Below are 20,562 nucleotides of genomic sequence, written 5' to 3'. Positions count from 1 at the left end.
TATTTTTGGGGAGATTTGGGTGAGTTTGTGGCCATGTTTTTGGGGATATTTGGGTGAGTTTCTCACCATTTTTTTGGGGAGATTTGGGTGAGTTTCTGGCCATTTTTTGGGGAGATTTGGGTGAGTTTCTCGCCATGTTTTTGGGGAGATTTGGGTGAGTTTCTGGCCATTTTTTTGGGGAGATTTGGGTGAGTTTCTGGCTATATTTTTGGGGGAGATTTGGGTGAGTTTCTGGCCATTTTTTTGGGGAGATTTGGGTGAGTTTCTGACCATTTTTTTGGGGAGATTTGGGTGAGTTTCTGACCATGTTTTTGGGGAGATTTGGGTGAGTTTCTGGCCATGTTTTTGGGGAGATTTGGGTGAGTTTCTGGCCATGTTTTTGGGGAGATTTGGGTGAGTTTCTGGCCATGTTTTTGGGGAGATTTGGGTGAGTTTCTGGTCATTTTTGGGGGGAGATTTGGGTGAGTTTCTGACCATTTTTTTGGGTAGATTTGGGTGAGTTTCTGGCCATTTTTGGGGGGAGATTTGGGTGAGTTTCTGGCTATATTTTTGGGGAGATTTGGGTGAGTTTCTGGCCATTTTTTGGGGGAGATTTGGGTGAGTTTCTGGCCATGTTTTTGGGGAGATTTGGGTGAGTTTCTGACCATTTTTTTGGGGAGATTTGGGTGAGTTTCTGACCATGTTTTTGGGGAGATTTGGGTGAGTTTCTGGCCATGTTTTTGGGGAGATTTGGATGAGTTTCTGACCATTTTTGGGGAGATTTGGGTGAGTTTCTGACCATTTTTGGGGGGGAGATTTGGGTGAGTTTCTGACCATTTTTGGGGGGGGAGATTTGGGTGAGTTTCTGGCCATTTTTTTGGGGAGATTTGGGTGAGTTTCTGACCTTTTTTTGGGGAGATTTGGGTGAGTTTCTGGCCATGTTTTTGGGGAGATTTGGGTGAGTTTCTGGCCATTTTTTGGGGAGATTTGGGTGAGTTTCTGGCCATTTTTGGGGGGAGATTTGGGTGAGTTTCTGACCATATTTTTGGGGAGGTTTTGGTGAGTTTCTGTCCATGTTTTTGGGGAGATTTGGGTGAGTTTCTGACCATGTTTTTGGGGAGATTTGGGTGAGTTTCTGGCCATGTTTTTGGGGGGAGATTTGTGTGAGTTTCTGACCATTTTTGGGGGGAGATTTGGGTGAGTTTCTGGCTAATTTTTTTGGGAGATTTTGGTGACTTTCTGTCCATGTTTTTGGCGAGATTTTGGTGAGTTTCTCACCATTTTTTTGAGATTATGGTGAGTTTCTGGCCATGTTTTTGGGGAGATTTGGGTGAGTTTCTGACCATTTTTTTTGGGAGATTTGGGTGAGTTTCTGACCATTTTTTTAGGGAGATTTTGGTGAGTTTTGGGTCATTATTTTGGAGAGATTTGGCTGAGTTTCTGACCATGTTTTTGGGAAGATTTGGGTGAGTTTCTGACCATTTTTTTGGGGAGATTTTGGTGAGTTTCTGGCCATTTTTTTGGGGAGATTTTGGTGAGTTTCTGGCCATGTTTTTGTGGAGATTTGGGTGAGTTTCTGGCCATTTTTTTGGGGAGATTTGGGTGAGTTTCTGGCCATTTTTTGGGGGAGATTTTGGAGAGTTTCTGGCCATTTTTTTGGGGAGATTTGGGTGAGTTTCTGGCCATTTTTTTGGGGAGATTTGGGTGAGTTTCTGGCCATTTTTGGGGAGATTTGGGTGAGTTTCTGTCCATTTTTTTGGGGAGATTTGGGTGAGTTTCTGGCCATTTTTTGAGGGAGATTTGGGTGAGTTTGTGACCAGGTTTTTGGAGAGATTTTGGTGAGTTTCTGGCCATTTTTTTGGGGAGATTTTGGTGAGTTTCTGGCCATGTTTTTGGGGAGATTTGGGTGAGTTTCTGACCATTTTTGGGGGGAGATTTGGGTGAGTTTCTGGCCATGTTTTTGGGGAGATTTGGGTGAGTTTCTGACCATTTTTGGGGGGAGATTTGGATGAGTTTCTGGCCATGTTTTTGGGGTGATTTTGGTGAGTTTCTGGCCATTTTTTTGGGGAGATTTTGGAGAGTTTCTGGCCATTTTTGGGGGGAGATTTGGGTGAGTTTCTGGCCATGTTTTTGGGGAGATTTGGGTGAGTTTCTGACCATTTTTGGGGGGAGATTTGGGTGAGTTTCTGGCCATGTTTTTGGGGAGATTTGGGTGAGTTTCTGGTCATTTTTGGGGGGAGATTTGGGTGAGTTTCTGACCATTTTTTTGGGGAGATTTGGGTGAGTTTCTGGCCATTTTTGGGTGGAGATTTGGGTGAGTTTCTGGCCATTTTTTTGGGGAGATTTGGGTGAGATTCTGGCCATGTTTTTGGGGAGATTTGGGTGAGTTTCTGACCATGTTTTTGGGGAGATTTGGGTGAGTTTCTGGCCATGTTTTTGGGGAGATTTGGGTGAGTTTCTGGCCATTTTTTTGGGGAGATTTGGGTGAGTTTCTGACAATTTTTGGGGGGAGATTTGGGTGAGTTTCTGTCCATGTTTTTGGGGAGATTTGGGTGAGTTTCTGACCATTTTTGGGGGGCGATTTGGGTGTGTTTCTGACCATTTTTGGGGGGAGATTTGGGTGAGTTTCTGTCCATGTTTTTGGGGAGATTTGGGTGTGTTTCTGACCATTTTTGGGGGGAGATTTGGGTGAGTTTCTGTCCATGTTTTTGGGGAGATTTTGGTGAGATTCTGACTATGTTTTTGGGGAGATTTGGGTGACTTTCTGGCCATGTTTTTGGGGAGATTTGGGTGAGTTTCTGGCTATTTTTTTGGGGAGATTTGGATTAGTTTCTGGCCATTTTTGGGGGGAGATTTGGGTGAGTTTCTGTCCATGTTTTTGGGGAGATTTGGGTGAGTTTCTGACCATTTTTGGGGGGAGATTTGGGTGAGTTTCTGACCATTTTTTTGGGGAGCTTTGGGTGAGTTTCTGGCCATGTTTTTGGGGAGATTTGGGTGAGTTTCTGTCCATGTTTTTGGGAGATTTTGGTGAGTTTCTGGCCATGTTTTTGGGGAGATTTGGGTGAGTTTCTGACCATTTTTGGGGGGAGATTTGGGTGAGTTTCTGGCTATATTTTTGGGGAGATTTGGGTGAGTTTCTGACCATTTTTTTGGGGAGATTTGGGTGAGTTTCTGGCCATGTTTTTGGGGAGATTTGGGTGAGTTTCTGGCCATTTTTGGGGGGAGATTTGGGTGAGATTCTGGCCATTTTTTGAGGGAGATTTGGGTGAGTTTCTGACCATTTTTGGGGGGAGATTTGGGTGAGTTTCAGACCATTTTTGGGGGGAGATTTGGGTGAGTTTCTGGCCAGGTTTTTGGGGAGATTTGGGTGAGTTTCTGGCAATTTTTTTGGGGAGATTTGGGTGAGTTTCTGACCATTTTTGGGGGGATATTTGGATGAGTTTCTGACCATTTTTGGGGGGCGATTTGGGTGAGTTTCTGACCATTTTTTTGGGGAGATTTTGGTGAGTTTCTGGCCATTTTTGGGGGGAGATTTGGGTGAGTTTCTGGCCATGTTTTTGGGGAGATTTGGGTGAGTTTCTGGCCATTTTTGGGGGGAGATTTGGGTGAGTTTCTGGCCATGTTTTTGGGGAGATTTGGGAGAGTTTCTGACCCTGTTTTTGGTGAGATTTGGGTGAGTTTCTGACCATGTTTTTGGGGAGATTTGGGTGAGTTTCTGGCCATTTTTGGGGGGAGATTTGGATGAGTTTCTGACCATTTTTGGGGGGCGATTTGGGTGATTTTCTGACCAATTTTGGGGGGAGATTTGGGTGAGTTTCTGGCCATGTTTTTGGGGAGATTTGGGCGGGTTTCTGACCATTTTTGGGGGGAGATTTGGGTGAGTTTCTGACCATTTTTTGGGGAGATTTGGGTGAGTTTCTGGCCATTTTTTTTGGAGAGATTTGGGTGAGTTTCTGGCCATGTTTTTGGGGAGATTTGGGTGAGTTTCTAAACATTTTTTTGGGGAGATTTGGGTGAGTTTCTGGCCTCTTTTGGGGGGAGATTTGGGTGAGTTTCTGGCCATGTGTGGTGGTTTGGGCTAGGCCTTCCTTGGTGACTAGTTTGTAACAAAGGAAGGGTCTATATTTACCCAATATTCTCTACGATTTTTACGTAAACTGGGCTATAAGAAGAAAGGAGGAGAGGCCTTCGCTCTCTTTCCTCCGGCGGCTTGGAGGTGCAGGTTCCCTGCTGTTGATCTGCCGTGTTGGGGAGCGAGGCCTGGTTGGGCCTTGTCGACCTTGGGACACAGAGGTTGCCGGCGATCGTTCCGGAGCGACCCTCGGTTGTCCCAGGAGAGTAGTGAGCTATTTCTTTGCTAACTCTTTTAGTGGATAGATATTGGCTGCCAATTGGGATATTTATATATATATATAATATTTTGGTTTTGTTCTTTTTCCCTTCCCCCTTCCCTTTCCCTTATTTTTAATTGTATATAAGTGCAAATATATTTATATATCTCACATTAGTTGTCTCTCTCTCGTTTCGGGTTTTCTTTCGTATTTTTTTCCCCCTCTTCTCCCTGAGGTTTGAGGGGGGGGGGAACTCTGGTGGTAAGGTTTGGAGACTTGGCAGGGAGCCAGCTTCAAACCGTATCACCATGTTTTTGGGGAGATTTGGGTGTTTCTGGCCATTTTTTTGGGGAGATTTGGGTGAGTTTCTTGCTATATTTTTGGGGAGATTTGGGTGAGTTTCTGACCATTTTTTTGGGGAGATTTGGGTGAGTTTCTGGCTATATTTTTGGGAAGATTTGAGTGAGTTTCTGACCATTTTTAGGGGGAGATTTGGGTGATGTTCTGGCCATTTTTGGGGGGAGATCTGGGTGAGTTTTTGGCCATTTTTGGGGGGAGATTTGGGTGAGTTTCTTGCCATTTTTAGAGGAGATTTGGGTGAGTTTCTGACCATTTTTGGGAGGAGATTTGGGTGAGTTTCTGGCCATTTTTTTGGGGAGATTTGGGTGAGTTTCTTACCATGTTTTTGGGGAGATTTGGGTGAGTTTCTGGCCATTTTTTTTGGGAGATTTTGGTGAGTTTCTGGCCATTTTTTTTGGCAGATTTGGGTGAGTTTCTGGCTATTTTTAGGGGGAGATTTGGGTGAGTTTCTGGCCATTTTTTTGGGAGATTTGGGAGAGATTCTGCCTGGTTTTTTGGGGAGATTTGGGTGAGTTTCTGACCATGTTTTTGGGGAGATTTGGGTGAGTTTCTGGCCATTTTTTTGGGGCGATTTGGGTGAGTTTCTGGCCATGTTTTTGGGGAGATTTGGGTGAGTTTCTGGCCATTTTTGGGGGGAGATTTGGGTGAGTTTCTGGCCATGTTTTTGGGGAGATTTTGGTGAGTTTCTGACCATTTTTGGGGGGAGATTTGGGTGAGTTTCTGGCTATTTTTTTGGGGAGATTTGGGTGAGTTTCTGACCATTTTTGGGGGGAGATTTGGGTGAGTTTCTGGCCATTTTTGGGAGGAGATTTGGGTGAGTTTCTCACCATTTTTTTGAGATTTTGGTGAGTTTCTGGCCATGTTTTTGGGGAGATTTGGGTGAGTTTCTGACCATTTTTTTGGGGAGATTTTGGTGAGTTTCTGACCATGTTTTTGGGGAGATTTGGGTGAGTTTCTGGCCATTTTTGGGGGGAGATTTGGGTGAGTTTCTGGCCATTTTTTTGGGGAGATTTGGGTGAGTTTCTGAATATTTTTGGGGGGAGATTTGGATGAGTTTCTGAATATTTTTGGGGGGCGATTTGGGTGAGTTTCTGACCATTTTTTTGGGGAGATTTTGGTGAGTTTCTGGCCTTGTTTTTGGGGAGATTTGGGTGAGTTTCTGGCCATTCTTTTGGGGAGATTTGGGTGAGTTTCTGGCCATGTTTTTGGGGAGATTTGGGTGAGTTTCTGGCCATTTTTTGGGGGAGATTTTGGTGACTTACTGTCCATGTTTTTGGGGAGATTTGGGTGAGTTTCTGTCCATGTTTTTGGGGAGATTTTGGTGAGTTTCTCACCATTTTTTTGAGATTTTGGTGAGTTTCTGACCATTTTTTTTGGGAGATTTGGGTGAGTTTCTGGCCATTTTTGGGGGGATATTTGGGTGAGTTTCTGGCCATGTTTTTGGGGAGATTTGGGTGAGTTTCTGGCCATTTATGGGGGGAGATTTGGGTGAGTTTCTGGCCATTTTTGGGGGGAGATTTTGTTGAGTTTCTGTCCATGTTTTTGGGGAGATTTGGGTGACTTTCTGGCCATTTTTTTGGGGAGATTTGGGTGAGTTTCTGGCCATGTTTTTGTGGAGATTTGGGTATGTTTCTGGCCATGTTTTTGGGGAGATTTGGGTGAGATTCTGGCCATGTTTTTGGGGAGATTTGGGTGAGTTTCTGACCATTTTTGGGGGGAGATTTCGGTGAGTTTCTGACCATTTTTTTGGGGAGATTTGGGTGAGTTTCTGGCCATGTTTTTGGGGAGATTTTGGTGAGTTTCTGGCCATGTTTTTGGGGAGATTTGGGTGAGTATCTGGCCATTTTTTTTGGGGAGATTTTGGAGAGTTTCTGGCCATTTTTGGGGGGAGATTTTGGTGAGTTTCTGACCAGGTTTTTGGGGAGATTTGGGTGAGTTTCTGACCATTTTTGGGGAGAGATTTGGATGAGTTTCTGACCTTTTTTTTGGGGAGATTTGGGTGAGTTTCTGGCCATTTTTGGGGGGAGATTTGGGTGAGTTTCTGGCCATGTTTTTGGGGAGATTTGGGTGAGTTTCTGGCCATGTTTTTGGGGAGATTTGGGTGAGTTTCTGACCATGTTTTTGGGGAGATTTGGGTGAGTTTCTGACCATGTTTTTGGGGAGATTTGGGTGAGTTTCTGACCATGTTTTTGGGGAGATTTGGGTGAGTTTCTGACAATTTTTGGGGGGAGATTTGGGTGAGTTTCTGACCATGTTTTTGGGGAGATTTGGGTGAGTTTCTGGCCATGTTTTTGGGGAGATTTGGGTGAGTTTCTGACCATATTTTTGGGGAGATTTGGATGAGTTTCTGACCATTTTTGGGGGGCGATTTGGGTGAGTTTCTGACCATTTTTTTGGGGAGATTTGGGTGAGTTTCTGGCTATTTTTGGGGGGAGATTTGGGTGACTTTCTGACCATTTTTTTGGGGGAGGTTTTGGTGAGTTTCTGGCCATGTTTTTGGGGAGATTTGGGTGAGTTTCTGGCCATGTTTTTGGGGAGATTTGGGTGAGTTTCTGGCCATTTTTGGGGGGAGATTTGGGTGAGATTCTGACCATGTTTTTGGGGAGATTTTGGTGAGTTTCTGGCCATGTTTTTGGGGAGATTTGGGTGAGTTTCTGACCATTTTTGGGGGGAGATTTGGGTGAGTTTCTGACCATTTTTGGGGGGAGATTTGGGTGAGTTTCTGACCATTTTTTTGGGGAGATTTGGGTGAGTTTCTGACTATATTTTTGGGGGAGATTTGGGTGAGTTTCTGACCATTTTTGGGGGGAGATTTGGGTGAGTTTCTGACCATTTTTTTGGGGAGATTTGGATGAGTTTCTGGCCATTTTTTTGGGGAGATTTGGTTGAGTTTCTGACCATTTTTTTGGGGAGATTTGGGTGAGTTTCTGGCTATTTTTTTGGGGAGATTTGGGTGAGTTTCTGACCATGTTTTTGGGGAGATTTGGGTGAGTTTCTGACCATGTTTTTGGGGAGATTTGGGTGAGTTTCTGGCCATGTTTTTGGGGAGATTTGGGTGAGTTTCTGACCATATTTTTGGGGAGATTTGGGTGAGTTTCTGGCCATGTTTTTGGGGAGATTTGGGTGAGTTTCTGACTATTTTTGGGGGGAGATTTGGGTGAGTTTCTGACCATGTTTTTGGGGAGATTTTGGTGAGTTTCTGACCATGTTTTTGGGGAGATTTGGGTGAGTTTCTGGCCATTTTTGGGGGGAGATTTGGGTGAGTTTCTGACCATGTTTTTGGGGAGATTTGGGTGAGTTTCTGGCCATGTTTTTGGGGAGATTTGGGTGAGTTTCTGACTACGTTTTTGGGGAGATTTGGGTGAGTTTCTGGCCATTTTTGGGGGGAGATTTGGGTGAGTTTCTGGCCATGTTTTTGGGGAGATTTGGGTGAGTTTCTGGCCATTTTTGGGGGGAGATTTGGGTGAGTTTCTGGCCATTTTTGGGGGGAGATTTGGGTGAGTTTCTGACCATTTTTGGGGAAAGATTTGGGTGAGTTTCTGACCATTTTTGGGGGGAGATTTGGGTGAGTTTCTGACCATTTTTTGGGGGAGATTTGGGTGAGTTTCTGACTATATTTTTGGGGGAGATTTGGGTGAGTTTCTCACCATTTTTGGGGGGAGATTTGGGTGAGTTTCTGTCCATTTTTTTGGGGAGATTTGGGTGAGTTTCTGGCCATGTTTTTGGGGAGATTTGGGTGAGTTTCTGTCCATGTTTTTGGGGAGATTTGGGTGAGTTTCTGACCATTTTTGGGGGGCGATTTGGGTGAGTTTCTGACCATTTTTTTGGGGAGATTTGGATGAGTTTCTGGCCATGTTTTTGGGGAGATTTGGGTGAGTTTCTGACCATGTTTTTGGGGAGATTTGGGTGAGTTTCTGGCCATTTTTGGATGAAGATTTGGGTGAGTTTCTGGCCATTTTTGGGGAGAGATTTGGGTGAGTTTCTGGCTATTTCTTTGGGGAGATTTGGGTGAGTTTCTGTCCATGTTTTTGGGGAGGTTTGGGTGAGTTCCTGGCCATGTTTTTGGGGAGATTTGGGTGAGTTTCTGACCATTTTTTTGGGGAGATTTGGGTGAGTTTCTGACCATGTTTTTGGGGAGATTTTGGTGAGTTTCTGACCATGTTTTTGGGGAGATTTGGGTGAGTTTCTGACCATTTTTGGGGGAAGATTTGGGTGAGTTTCTGGCCATTTTTTTGGGGAGATTTGGGTGAGTTTCTGACCATGTTTTTGGGGAGATTTGGGTGAGTTTCTGGCCATGTTTTTGGGGAGATTTGGGTGAGTTTCTGGCCATGTTTTTGGGGAGATTTGGGTGAGTTTCTGACCATATTTTTGGGGAGATTTTGGTGAGTTTCTGGCCATGTTTTTGGGGAGATTTGGGTGAGTTTCTGGCCATTTTTGGGGGGAGATTTGGGTGAGTTTCTGTCCATGTTTTTGGGGAGATTTGGGTGAGTTTCTGACCATGTTTTTGGGGAGATTTGGGTGAGTTTCTGGCCATTTTTGGGGAGAGATTTGGGTGAGTTTCTGTCCATGTTTTTGGGGAGATTTTGGTGAGTTTCTGACCATGTTTTTGGGGAGATTTGGGTGAGTTTCTGGCCATTTTTGGGGGAAGATTTGGGTGAGTTTCTGGCCATTTTTGGGGGGAGATTTGGGTGAGTTTCTGGCCATGTTTTTGGGGAGATTTGGGTCAGTTTCTGGCCATTTTTGGGGGGAGATTTGGGTGAGTTTCTGGCCATGTTTTTGGGGAGATTTGGGTCAGTTTCTGGCCATGTTTTTGGGGAGATTTGGGTGAGTTTCTGTCCATGTTTTTGGGGAGATTTGGGAGAGTTTCTGGCCATTTTGGGGGGAGATTTGGGTGAGTTTCTGACTATTTTTTTGGAGAGGTTTTGGTGAGTTTCTGTCCATGTTTTTGGGTAGAATTTGGTGAGTTTCTGTCCATGTTTTTGGGGAGATTTGGGTGAGTTTCTGGCCATGTTTTTGGGGAGATTTGGGTGAGTTTCTGGCCATGTTTTTGGGGAGATTTGGGTGAGTTTCTGGCCATTTTTTTGGGGAGATTTGGGTGAGTTTTTGGCCATGTTTTTGGGGAGATTTGGGTGAGTTTCTGACCATTTTTGGGGGAGATTTGGGTGAGTTTCTGGCCATTTTTGGGGGGAGATTTGGGTGAGTTTCTGTCCATGTTTTTGGGGAGATTTGGGTGAGTTTCTGGCCATGTTTTTGGGGAGATTTGGGTGAGTTTCTGGCCATGTTTTTTGGGAGATTTGGGTCAGTTTCTGGCCATTTTTTGTGGAGATTTGGGTGAGTTTCTGGCCATGTTTTTGGGGAGATTTGGGTGAGTTTCTGGCCATGTTTTTGGGGAGATTTGGGTGAGTTTCTGGCCATGTTTTTGGGGAGATTTGGGTGAGTTTCTGGCCATGTTTTTGGGGAGATTTGGGTGAGTTTCTGGCCATGTTTTTGGGGAGATTTGGGTGAGTTTCTGGCCATTTTTTTGGGGAGATTTGGGTGAGTTTTTGGCCATGTTTTTGGGGAGATTTGGGTGAGTTTCTGACCATTTTTGGGGGGAGATTTGGGTGAGTTTCTGGCCATTTTTGGGGGGAGATTTGGGTGAGTTTCTGGCTATATTTTGGGGAGATTTGGGTGAGTTTCTGACCATTTTTGGGGGGAGATTTGGGGGAGTTTCTGACCATTTTTGGGGGGAGATTTGGGTGAGTTTCTGACCTTTTTTTTGTGGAGGTTTTGGTGAGTTTCTGTCCATGTTTTTGGGGAGATTTGGGTGAGTTTCTGACCATTTTTTTGGGGAGATTTGGGTGAGTTTCTGTCCATGTTTTTGGGGAGATTTGGGTGAGTTTCTGACCATTTTTTTGGGGAGATTTGGGTGAGTTTCTGTCCATGTTTTTGGGGAGATTTTGGTGAGTTTCTGACCATTTTTTGGGGAGATTTGGGTGAGTTTCTGGCCATGTTTTTGGGGAGATTTGGGTGAGTTTCTGTCCATGGTTTTGGGGAGATTTGGGTGAGTTTCTGACCATTTTTTTGGGGAGATTTGGGGGAGTTTCTGACCATTTTTGGGGGGAGATTTGGGTGAGTTTCTGTCCACGTTTTTGGGGAGATTTGGCTGAGTTTCTGTCCAAGTTTTTGGGGAGATTTGTGTGAGTTTTGGGTCATTATTTTGGAGAGATTTGGGTGAGTTTCTGGCCATTTTTGGGGGGAGATTTGGTTGAGTTTCTGACCATTTTTTTGGGGAGATTTGGGTGAGTTTCTGGCCATTTTTTTGGGGAGATTTTGGTGAGTTTCTGTCCATGTTTTTGGGGAGATTTGGGTGAGTTTCTGGCTATATTTTTGGGGATATTTGGGTGAGTTTCTGACCATTTTTTTTGGGGTGATTTGGGAGAGTTTCTGGCCATTTTTGGGGGGAGATTTGGGTGAGTTTTTGGCCATGTTTTTGGGGAGATTTTGGTGAGTTTCTGACCATTTTTGGGGGAGATTTGGGTGAGTTTCTGGCCATGTTTTTGGGGAGATTTGTGTGAGTTTCCTGCTATATTTTTGGGGAGATTTGGGTGTGTTTCTGACCATTTTTGGGGGGAGATTTGGGTGAGTTTCTGACGATTTTTGGGGGAGATTTGGGTGAGTTTCTGTCCATGTTTTTGGGGAGATTTGGGTGAGTTTCTGTCCATGTTTTTGGGGAGATTTTGGTGAGTTTCTGGCCATGTTTTTGGGGAGATTTGGGTGAGTTTCTGGCCATGTTTTTGGGGAGATTTGGGTGAGTTTCTGTCCATGTTTTTGGGGAGATTTGGGTGAGTTTCTGGCCATGTTTTTGGGGAGATTTGGGTGAGTTTCTGGCCATGTTTTTGGGGAGATTTGGGTGAGTTTCTGGCCATGTTTTTGGGGAGATTTGGGTGAGTTTCTGGCCATGTTTTTGGGGAGATTTGGGTGAGTTTCTGACCATTTTTTGGGGGAGATTTGGGTGAGTTTCTGACCATTTTTGGGGGGAGATTTGGGTGAGTTTCTGTCCATGTTTTTGGGGAGATTTGGGTGAGTTTCTGGCCATTTTTTGGGGAGATTTGGGTGAGTTTCTGACCATTTTTGGGGGGAGATTTGGGTGAGTTTCTGGCCATGTTTTTGGGGAGATTTGGGTGAGTTTCCTGCTATATTTTTGGGGAGATTTGGGTGAGTTTCTGACCATTTTTGGGGGAGATTTGGGTGAGTTTCTGACCATGTTTTTGGGGAGATTTGGGTGAGTTTCTGGCCATGTTTTTGGGGAGATTTGGGTGAGTTTCTGACCATTTTTGGGGGGCGATTTGGGTGAGTTTCTGACCATTTTTTTGGGGAGATTTGGATGAGTTTCTGGCCATGTTTTTGGGGAGATTTGGGTGAGTTTCTGACCATGTTTTTGGGGAGATTTGGGTGAGTTTCTGGCCATTTTTGGGGGAAGATTTGGGTGAGTTTCTGGCCATTTTTGGGGAGAGATTTGGGTGAGTTTCTGGCTATTTCTTTGGGGAGATTTGGGTGAGTTTCTGTCCATGTTTTTGGGGAGGTTTGGGTGAGTTTCTGACCATTTTTGGGGGAAGATTTGGGTGAGTTTCTGGCCATTTTTTTGGGGGGAGATTTGGGTGAGTTTCTGACCATGTTTTTGGGGAGATTTTGGTGAGTTTCTGACCATGTTTTTGGGGAGATTTGGGTGAGTTTCTGGCCATGTTTTTGGGGAGATTTGGGTGAGTTTCTGACCATATTTTTGGGGAGATTTTGGTGAGTTTCTGGCCATGTTTTTGGGGAGATTTGGGTGAGTTTCTGGCCATTTTTGGGGGGAGATTTGGGTGAGTTTCTGTCCATGTTTTTGGGGAGATTTGGGTGAGTTTCTGACCATGTTTTTGGGGAGATTTGGGTGAGTTTCTGGCCATTTTTGGGGAGAGATTTGGGTGAGTTTCTGTCCATGTTTTTGGGGAGATTTTGGTGAGTTTCTGACCATGTTTTTGGGGAGATTTGGGTGAGTTTCTGGCCATTTTTGGGGGAAGATTTGGGTGAGTTTCTGGCCATTTTTGGGGGGAGATTTGGGTGAGTTTCTGGCCATGTTTTTGGGGAGATTTGGGTGAGTTTCTGTCCATGTTTTTGGGGAGATTTGGGAGAGTTTCTGGCTATATTTTTGGGGAGATTTGGGTGAGTTTCTGACCATTTTGGGGGGAGATTTGGGTGAGTTTCTGACTATTTTTTTGGAGAGGTTTTGGTGAGTTTCTGTCCATGTTTTTGGGTAGAATTTGGTGAGTTTCTGTCCATGTTTTTGGGGAGATTTGGGTGAGTTTCTGGCCATGTTTTTGGGGCGATTTGGGTGAGTTTCTGGCCATTTTTTTGGGGAGATTTGGGTGAGTTTTTGGCCATGTTTTTGGGGAGATTTGGGTGAGTTTCTGACCATTTTTGGGGAGATTTGGGTGAGTTTCTGGCCATTTTTGGGGGGAGATTTGGGTGAGTTTCTGTCCATGTTTTTGGGGAGATTTGGGTGAGTTTCTGGCCATGTTTTTGGGGAGATTTGGGTGAGTTTCTGGCCATGTTTTTTGGGAGATTTGGGTCAGTTTCTGGCCATTTTTTGTGGAGATTTGGGTGAGTTTCTGGCCATGTTTTTGGGGAGATTTGGGTGAGTTTCTGGCCATGTTTTTGGGGAGATTTGGGTGAGTTTCTGGCCATTTTTTTGGGGAGATTTGGGTGAGTTTTTGGCCATGTTTTTGGGGAGATTTGGGTGAGTTTCTGACCATTTTTGGGGGGAGATTTGGGTGAGTTTCTGGCCATTTTTGGGGGGAGATTTGGGTGAGTTTCTGGCTATATTTTGGGGAGATTTGGGTGAGTTTCTGACCATTTTTGGGGGGAGATTTGGGGGAGTTTCTGACCATTTTTGGGGGGAGATTTGGGTGAGTTTCTGACCTTTTTTTTGTGGAGGTTTTGGTGAGTTTCTGTCCATGTTTTTGGGGAGATTTGGGTGAGTTTCTGACCATTTTTTTGGGGAGATTTGGGTGAGTTTCTGTCCATGTTTTTGGGGAGATTTGGGTGAGTTTCTGACCATTTTTTTGGGGAGATTTGGGTGAGTTTCTGTCCATGTTTTTGGGGAGATTTTGGTGAGTTTCTGACCATTTTTTGGGGAGATTTGGGTGAGTTTCTGGCCATGTTTTTGGGGAGATTTGGGTGAGTTTCTGTCCATGGTTTTGGGGAGATTTGGGTGAGTTTCTGACCATTTTTTTGGGGAGATTTGGGGGAGTTTCTGACCATTTTTGGGGGGAGATTTGGGTGAGTTTCTGTCCACGTTTTTGGGGAGATTTGGCTGAGTTTCTGTCCAAGTTTTTGGGGAGATTTGTGTGAGTTTTGGGTCATTATTTTGGAGAGATTTGGGTGAGTTTCTGGCCATTTTTGGGGGGAGATTTGGTTGAGTTTCTGACCATTTTTTTGGGGAGATTTGGGTGAGTTTCTGGCCATTTTTTTGGGGAGATTTTGGTGAGTTTCTGTCCATGTTTTTGGGGAGATTTTGGTGAGTTTCTGGCCATGTTTTTGGGGAGATTTGGGTGAGTTTCTGGCCATTTTTGGGGGGAGATTTGGGTGAGATTCTGACCATGTTTTTGGGGAGATTTTGGTGAGTTTCTGGCCATGTTTTTGGGGAGATTTGGGTGAGTTTCTGACCATTTTTGGGGGGAGATTTGGGTGAGTTTCTGACCATTTTTGGGGGGAGATTTGGGTGAGTTTCTGACCATTTTTTTGGGGAGATTTGGGTGAGTTTCTGACTATATTTTTGGGGGAGATTTGGGTGAGTTTCTGACCATTTTTGGGGGGAGATTTGGGTGAGTTTCTGACCATTTTTTTGGGGAGATTTGGATGAGTTTCTGGCCATTTTTTTGGGGAGATTTGGTTGAGTTTCTGACCATTTTTTTGGGGAGATTTGGGTGAGTTTCTGGCTATTTTTTTGGGGAGATTTGGGTGAGTTTCTGACCATGTTTTTGGGGAGATTTGGGTGAGTTTCTGACCATGTTTTTGGGGAGATTTGGGTGAGTTTCTGGCCATGTTTTTGGGGAGATTTGGGTGAGTTTCTGACCATATTTTTGGGGAGATTTGGGTGAGTTTCTGGCCATGTTTTTGGGGAGATTTGGGTGAGTTTCTGACTATTTTTGGGGGGAGATTTGGGTGAGTTTCTGACCATGTTTTTGGGGAGATTTTGGTGAGTTTCTGACCATGTTTTTGGGGAGATTTGGGTGAGTTTCTGGCCATTTTTGGGGGGAGATTTGGGTGAGTTTCTGACCATGTTTTTGGGGAGATTTGGGTGAGTTTCTGGCCATGTTTTTGGGGAGATTTGGGTGAGTTTCTGACTACGTTTTTGGGGAGATTTGGGTGAGTTTCTGGCCATTTTTGGGGGGAGATTTGGGTGAGTTTCTGGCCATGTTTTTGGGGAGATTTGGGTGAGTTTCTGGCCATTTTTGGGGGGAGATTTGGGTGAGTTTCTGGCCATTTTTGGGGGGAGATTTGGGTGAGTTTCTGACCATTTTTGGGGAAAGATTTGGGTGAGTTTCTGACCATTTTTTGGGGGAGATTTGGGTGAGTTTCTGACTATATTTTTGGGGGAGATTTGGGTGAGTTTCTCACCATTTTTGGGGGGAGATTTGGGTGAGTTTCTGTCCATTTTTTTGGGGAGATTTGGGTGAGTTTCTGGCCATGTTTTTGGGGAGATTTGGGTGAGTTTCTGGCCATGTTTTTGGGGAGATTTGGGTGAGTTTCTGTCCATGTTTTTGGGGAGATTTGGGTGAGTTTCTGACCATTTTTGGGGGGCGATTTGGGTGAGTTTCTGACCATTTTTTTGGGGAGATTTGGATGAGTTTCTGGCCATGTTTTTGGGGAGATTTGGGTGAGTTTCTGACCATGTTTTTGGGGAGATTTGGGTGAGTTTCTGGCCATTTTTGGGGGAAGATTTGGGTGAGTTTCTGGCCATTTTTGGGGAGAGATTTGGGTGAGTTTCTGGCTATTTCTTTGGGGAGATTTGGGTGAGTTTCTGACCATATTTTTGGGGAGATTTTGGTGAGTTTCTGGCCATGTTTTTGGGGAGATTTGGGTGAGTTTCTGGCCATTTTTGGGGGGAGATTTGGGTGAGTTTCTGTCCATGTTTTTGGGGAGATTTGGGTGAGTTTCTGACCATGTTTTTGGGGAGATTTGGGTGAGTTTCTGGCCATTTTTGGGGAGAGATTTGGGTGAGTTTCTGTCCATGTTTTTGGGGAGATTTTGGTGAGTTTCTGACCATGTTTTTGGGGAGATTTGGGTGAGTTTCTGGCCATTTTTGGGGGAAGATTTGGGTGAGTTTCTGGCCATTTTTGGGGGGAGATTTGGGTGAGTTTCTGGCCATGTTTTTGGGGAGATTTGGGTCAGTTTCTGGCCATTTTTGGGGGGAGATTTGGGTGAGTTTCTGGCCATGTTTTTGGGGAGATTTGGGTCAGTTTCTGGCCATGTTTTTGGGGAGATTTGGGTGAGTTTCTGTCCATGTTTTTGGGGAGATTTGGGAGAGTTTCTGGCTATATTTTTGGGGAGATTTGGGTGAGTTTCTGACCATTTTGGGGGGAGATTTGGGTGAGTTTCTGACTATTTTTTTGGAGAGGTTTTGGTGAGTTTCTGTCCATGTTTTTGGGTAGAATTTGGTGAGTTTCTGTCCATGTTTTTGGGGAGATTTGGGTGAGTTTCTGGCCATGTTTTTGGGGAGATTTGGGTGAGTTTCTGGCCATGTTTTTGGGGAGATTTGGGTGAGTTTCTGGCCATTTTTTTGGGGAGATTTGGGTGAGTTTTTGGCCATGTTTTTGGGGAGATTTGGGTGAGTTTCTGACCATTTTTGGGGGGAGATTTGGGTGAGTTTCTGGCCATTTTTGGGGGGAGATTTGGGTGAGTTTCTGTCCATGTTTTTGGGGAGATTTGGGTGAGTTTCTGGCCATGTTTTTGGGGAGATTTGGGTGAGTTTCTGGCCATGTTTTTTGGGAGATTTGGGTCAGTTTCTGGCCATTTTTTGTGGAGATTTGGGTGAGTTTCTGGCCATGTTTTTGGGGAGATTTGGGTGAGTTTCTGGCCATGTTTTTGGGGAGATTTGGGTGAGTTTCTGGCCATTTTTTTGGGGAGATTTGGGTGAGTTTTTGGCCATGTTTTTGGGGAGATTTGGGTGAGTTTCTGACCATTTTTGGGGGGAGATTTGGGTGAGTTTCTGGCCATTTTTGGGGGGAGATTTGGGTGAGTTTCTGGCTATATTTTGGGGAGATTTGGGTGAGTTTCTGACCATTTTTGGGGGGAGATTTGGGGGAGTTTCTGACCATTTTTGGGGGGAGATTTGGGTGAGTTTCTGACCTTTTTTTTGTGGAGGTTTTGGTGAGTTTCTGTCCATGTTTTTGGGGAGATTTGGGTGAGTTTCTGACCATTTTTTTGGGGAGATTTGGGTGAGTTTCTGTCCATGTTTTTGGGGAGATTTGGGTGAGTTTCTGACCATTTTTTTGGGGAGATTTGGGTGAGTTTCTGTCCATGTTTTTGGGGAGATTTTGGTGAGTTTCTGACCATTTTTTGGGGAGATTTGGGTGAGTTTCTGGCCATGTTTTTGGGGAGATTTGGGTGAGTTTCTGTCCATGGTTTTGGGGAGATTTGGGTGAGTTTCTGACCATTTTTTTGGGGAGATTTGGGGGAGTTTCTGACCATTTTTGGGGGGAGATTTGGGTGAGTTTCTGTCCACGTTTTTGGGGAGATTTGGCTGAGTTTCTGTCCAAGTTTTTGGGGAGATTTGTGTGAGTTTTGGGTCATTATTTTGGAGAGATTTGGGTGAGTTTCTGGCCATTTTTGGGGGGAGATTTGGTTGAGTTTCTGACCATTTTTTTGGGGAGATTTGGGTGAGTTTCTGGCCATTTTTTTGGGGAGATTTTGGTGAGTTTCTGTCCATGTTTTTGGGGAGATTTGGGTGAGTTTCTGGCTATATTTTTGGGGATATTTGGGTGAGTTTCTGGCCATTTTTTTTGGGGTGATTTGGGAGAGTTTCTGGCCATTTTTGGGGGAGATTTGGGTGAGTTTTTGGCCATGTTTTTGGGGAGATTTGGGTGAGTTTCTGACCATTTTTGGGGGAGATTTGGGTGAGTTTCTGGCCCTGTTTTTGGGGAGATTTGGGTGAGTTTCCTGCTATATTTTTGGGGAGATTTGGGTGAGTTTCTGACCATTTTTGGGGGAGATTTGGGTGAGTTTCTGACCATTTTTGGGGGGAGATTTGGGTGAGTTTCTGACGATTTTTGGGGGAGATTTGGGTGAGTTTCTGGCCATGTTTTTGGGGAGATTTGGGTGAGTTTCTGGCCATGTTTTTGGGGAGATTTGGGTGAGTTTCTGACCATGTTTTTGGGGAGATTTGGGTGAGTTTCTCGCCATTTTTGAGGGGAGATCTGGCTGAGTTTCTGACCAATTTTTTCGGGAAATTTTGGTGAGTTTCTGACCATGTTTTTGGGGAGATTTGGGTGAGTTTCTGACCAATTTTTTGGGGAAATTTTGGTGAGTTTCTGACCATGTTTTTGGGGAGATTTGGGTGAGTTTCTGGCCATTTTTTTGGGGAGATTTGGGTGAGTTTCTGGCCATTTTTTTGGGGAGATTTTGGTGAGTTTCTGTCCATGTTTTTGGGGAGATTTGGGTGAGTTTCTGGCTATATTTTTGGGGATATTTGGGTGAGTTTCTGACCATTTTTTTTGGGGTGATTTGGGAGAGTTTCTGGCCATTTTTGGGGGGAGATTTGGGTGAGTTTTTGGCCATGTTTTTGGGGAGATTTTGGTGAGTTTCTGACCATTTTTGGGGGAGATTTGGGTGAGTTTCTGGCCATGTTTTTGGGGAGATTTGGGTGAGTTTCCTGCTATATTTTTGGGGAGATTTGGGTGTGTTTCTGACCATTTTTGGGGGGAGATTTGGGTGAGTTTCTGACGATTTTTGGGGGAGATTTGGGTGAGTTTCTGTCCATGTTTTTGGGGAGATTTGGGTGAGTTTCTGTCCATGTTTTTGGGGAGATTTTGGTGAGTTTCTGGCCATGTTTTTGGGGAGATTTGGGTGAGTTTCTGGCCATGTTTTTGGGGAGATTTGGGTGAGTTTCTGTCCATGTTTTTGGGGAGATTTGGGTGAGTTTCTGGCCATGTTTTTGGGGAGATTTGGGTGAGTTTCTGGCCATGTTTTTGGGGAGATTTGGGTGAGTTTCTGGCCATGTTTTTGGGGAGATTTGGGTGAGTTTCTGGCCATGTTTTTGGGGAGATTTGGGTGAGTTTCTGACCATTTTTTGGGGGAGATTTGGGTGAGTTTCTGACCATTTTTGGGGGGAGATTTGGGTGAGTTTCTGTCCATGTTTTTGGGGAGATTTGGGTGAGTTTCTGGCCATTTTTTGGGGAGATTTGGGTGAGTTTCTGACCATTTTTGGGGGGAGATTTGGGTGAGTTTCTGGCCATGTTTTTGGGGAGATTTGGGTGAGTTTCCTGCTATATTTTTGGGGAGATTTGGGTGAGTTTCTGACCATTTTTGGGGGAGATTTGGGTGAGTTTCTGACCATGTTTTTGGGGAGATTTGGGTGAGTTTCTGGCCATGTTTTTGGGGAGATTTGGGTGAGTTTCTGGCCATGTTTTTGGGGAGATTTGGGTGAGTTTCTGGCCATGTTTTTGGGGAGATTTGGGTGAGTTTCTGGCCATTTTTTGGGGGAGATTTGGGTGAGTTTCTGACTATATTTTTGGGGGAGATTTGGGTGAGTTTCTCACCATTTTTGGGGGGAGATTTGGGTGAGTTTCTGTCCATTTTTTTGGGGAGATTTGGGTGAGTTTCTGGCCATGTTTTTGGGGAGATTTGGGTGAGTTTCTGTCCATGTTTTTGGGGAGATTTGGGTGAGTTTCTGACCATTTTTGGGGGGCGATTTGGGTGAGTTTCTGACCATTTTTTTGGGGAGATTTGGATGAGTTTCTGGCCATGTTTTTGGGGAGATTTGGGTGAGTTTCTGACCATGTTTTTGGGGAGATTTGGGTGAGTTTCTGGCCATTTTTGGGGGAAGATTTGGGTGAGTTTCTGGCCATTTTTGGGGAGAGATTTGGGTGAGTTTCTGGCTATTTCTTTGGGGAGATTTGGGTGAGTTTCTGACCATTTTTTTGGGGAGATTTGGGGGAGTTTCTGACCATTTTTGGGGGGAGATTTGGGTGAGTTTCTGACCATTTTTTTGGGGAGATTTGGGTGAGTTTCTGACCATGTTTTTGGGGAGATTTTGGTGAGTTTCTGACCATGTTTTTGGGGAGATTTGGGTGAGTTTCTGACCATTTTTGGGGGAAGATTTGGGTGAGTTTCTGGCCATTTTTTTGGGGAGATTTGGGTGAGTTTCTGACCATGTTTTTGGGGAGATTTGGGTGAGTTTCTGGCCATGTTTTTGGGGAGATTTGGGTGAGTTTCTGGCCATGTTTTTGGGGAGATTTGGGTGAGTTTCTGACCATATTTTTGGGGAGATTTTGGTGAGTTTCTGGCCATGTTTTTGGGGAGATTTGGGTGAGTTTCTGGCCATTTTTGGGGGGAGATTTGGGTGAGTTTCTGTCCATGTTTTTGGGGAGATTTGGGTGAGTTTCTGACCATGTTTTTGGGGAGATTTGGGTGAGTTTCTGGCCATTTTTGGGGAGAGATTTGGGTGAGTTTCTGTCCATGTTTTTGGGGAGATTTTGGTGAGTTTCTGACCATGTTTTTGGGGAGATTTGGGTGAGTTTCTGGCCATTTTTGGGGGAAGATTTGGGTGAGTTTCTGGCCATTTTTGGGGGGAGATTTGGGTGAGTTTCTGGCCATGTTTTTGGGGAGATTTGGGTCAGTTTCTGGCCATGTTTTTGGGGAGATTTGGGTG

The 20,562-nt window shown here is 44.7% G+C and overlaps 2 protein-coding genes across 3 annotated transcripts in view; both read right to left on the bottom strand.

The window, feature by feature from the left end:
* Window positions 1-20,562, bottom strand: part of LOC127463892 (proteoglycan 4-like) — a 39,255-nt gene that overhangs the window by 9,192 nt on the left and 9,501 nt on the right. Inside the window, exon 3 of one of the 2 annotated variants that reach the window (XR_007901054.1) lies at window positions 2,623-2,713. The exons of the other annotated variant lie outside the window; for it this stretch is intronic. The gene's annotated coding sequence lies outside the window, so the exon portion shown is untranslated. Of the gene's footprint in view, window positions 1-2,622; window positions 2,714-20,562 lie in introns of those variants that run through there. 2 annotated transcript variants of the gene reach the window in all.
* On the bottom strand, window positions 20-20,386 carry LOC127463896 (proteoglycan 4-like). Its single transcript, XM_051773930.1, has 4 exons — window positions 19,893-20,386; window positions 10,177-10,421; window positions 1,128-1,146; window positions 20-447 (listed from the first exon to the last, which is right to left on the bottom strand). The coding sequence occupies exons 1-4, from the start codon at window positions 20,369-20,371 to the stop codon at window positions 201-203; spliced, it is 990 nt and encodes a 329-aa protein (XP_051629890.1). The 5' UTR covers window positions 20,372-20,386; the 3' UTR covers window positions 20-200.

Source organism: Manacus candei, unplaced genomic scaffold (genome assembly GCF_025592945.1).
Source record: "Manacus candei isolate 608988 ecotype Guabito, Panama unplaced genomic scaffold, ASM2559294v1 h1tg000179l, whole genome shotgun sequence".
Classification (NCBI taxonomy): Eukaryota; Metazoa; Chordata; class Aves; order Passeriformes; family Pipridae; genus Manacus; species Manacus candei.
Note: the sequence above shows the minus strand (reverse complement) of the source record. Positions and strands in the feature narration are given on the sequence as shown.

Coding starts and splice junctions, on each gene's coding strand:
- LOC127463896 (XM_051773930.1), bottom strand. CDS start 20,371: ATGGACAGAAACTCACCCAAATCTCTCCCCAAAAATGGCCAGAAACTC. Junction 10,422..19,892: donor CAAATCTCCCCAAAAAAATG/GTCAGAAACTCA, acceptor CACAAAAAAAAG/GTCAGAAACTCACCCAAATC.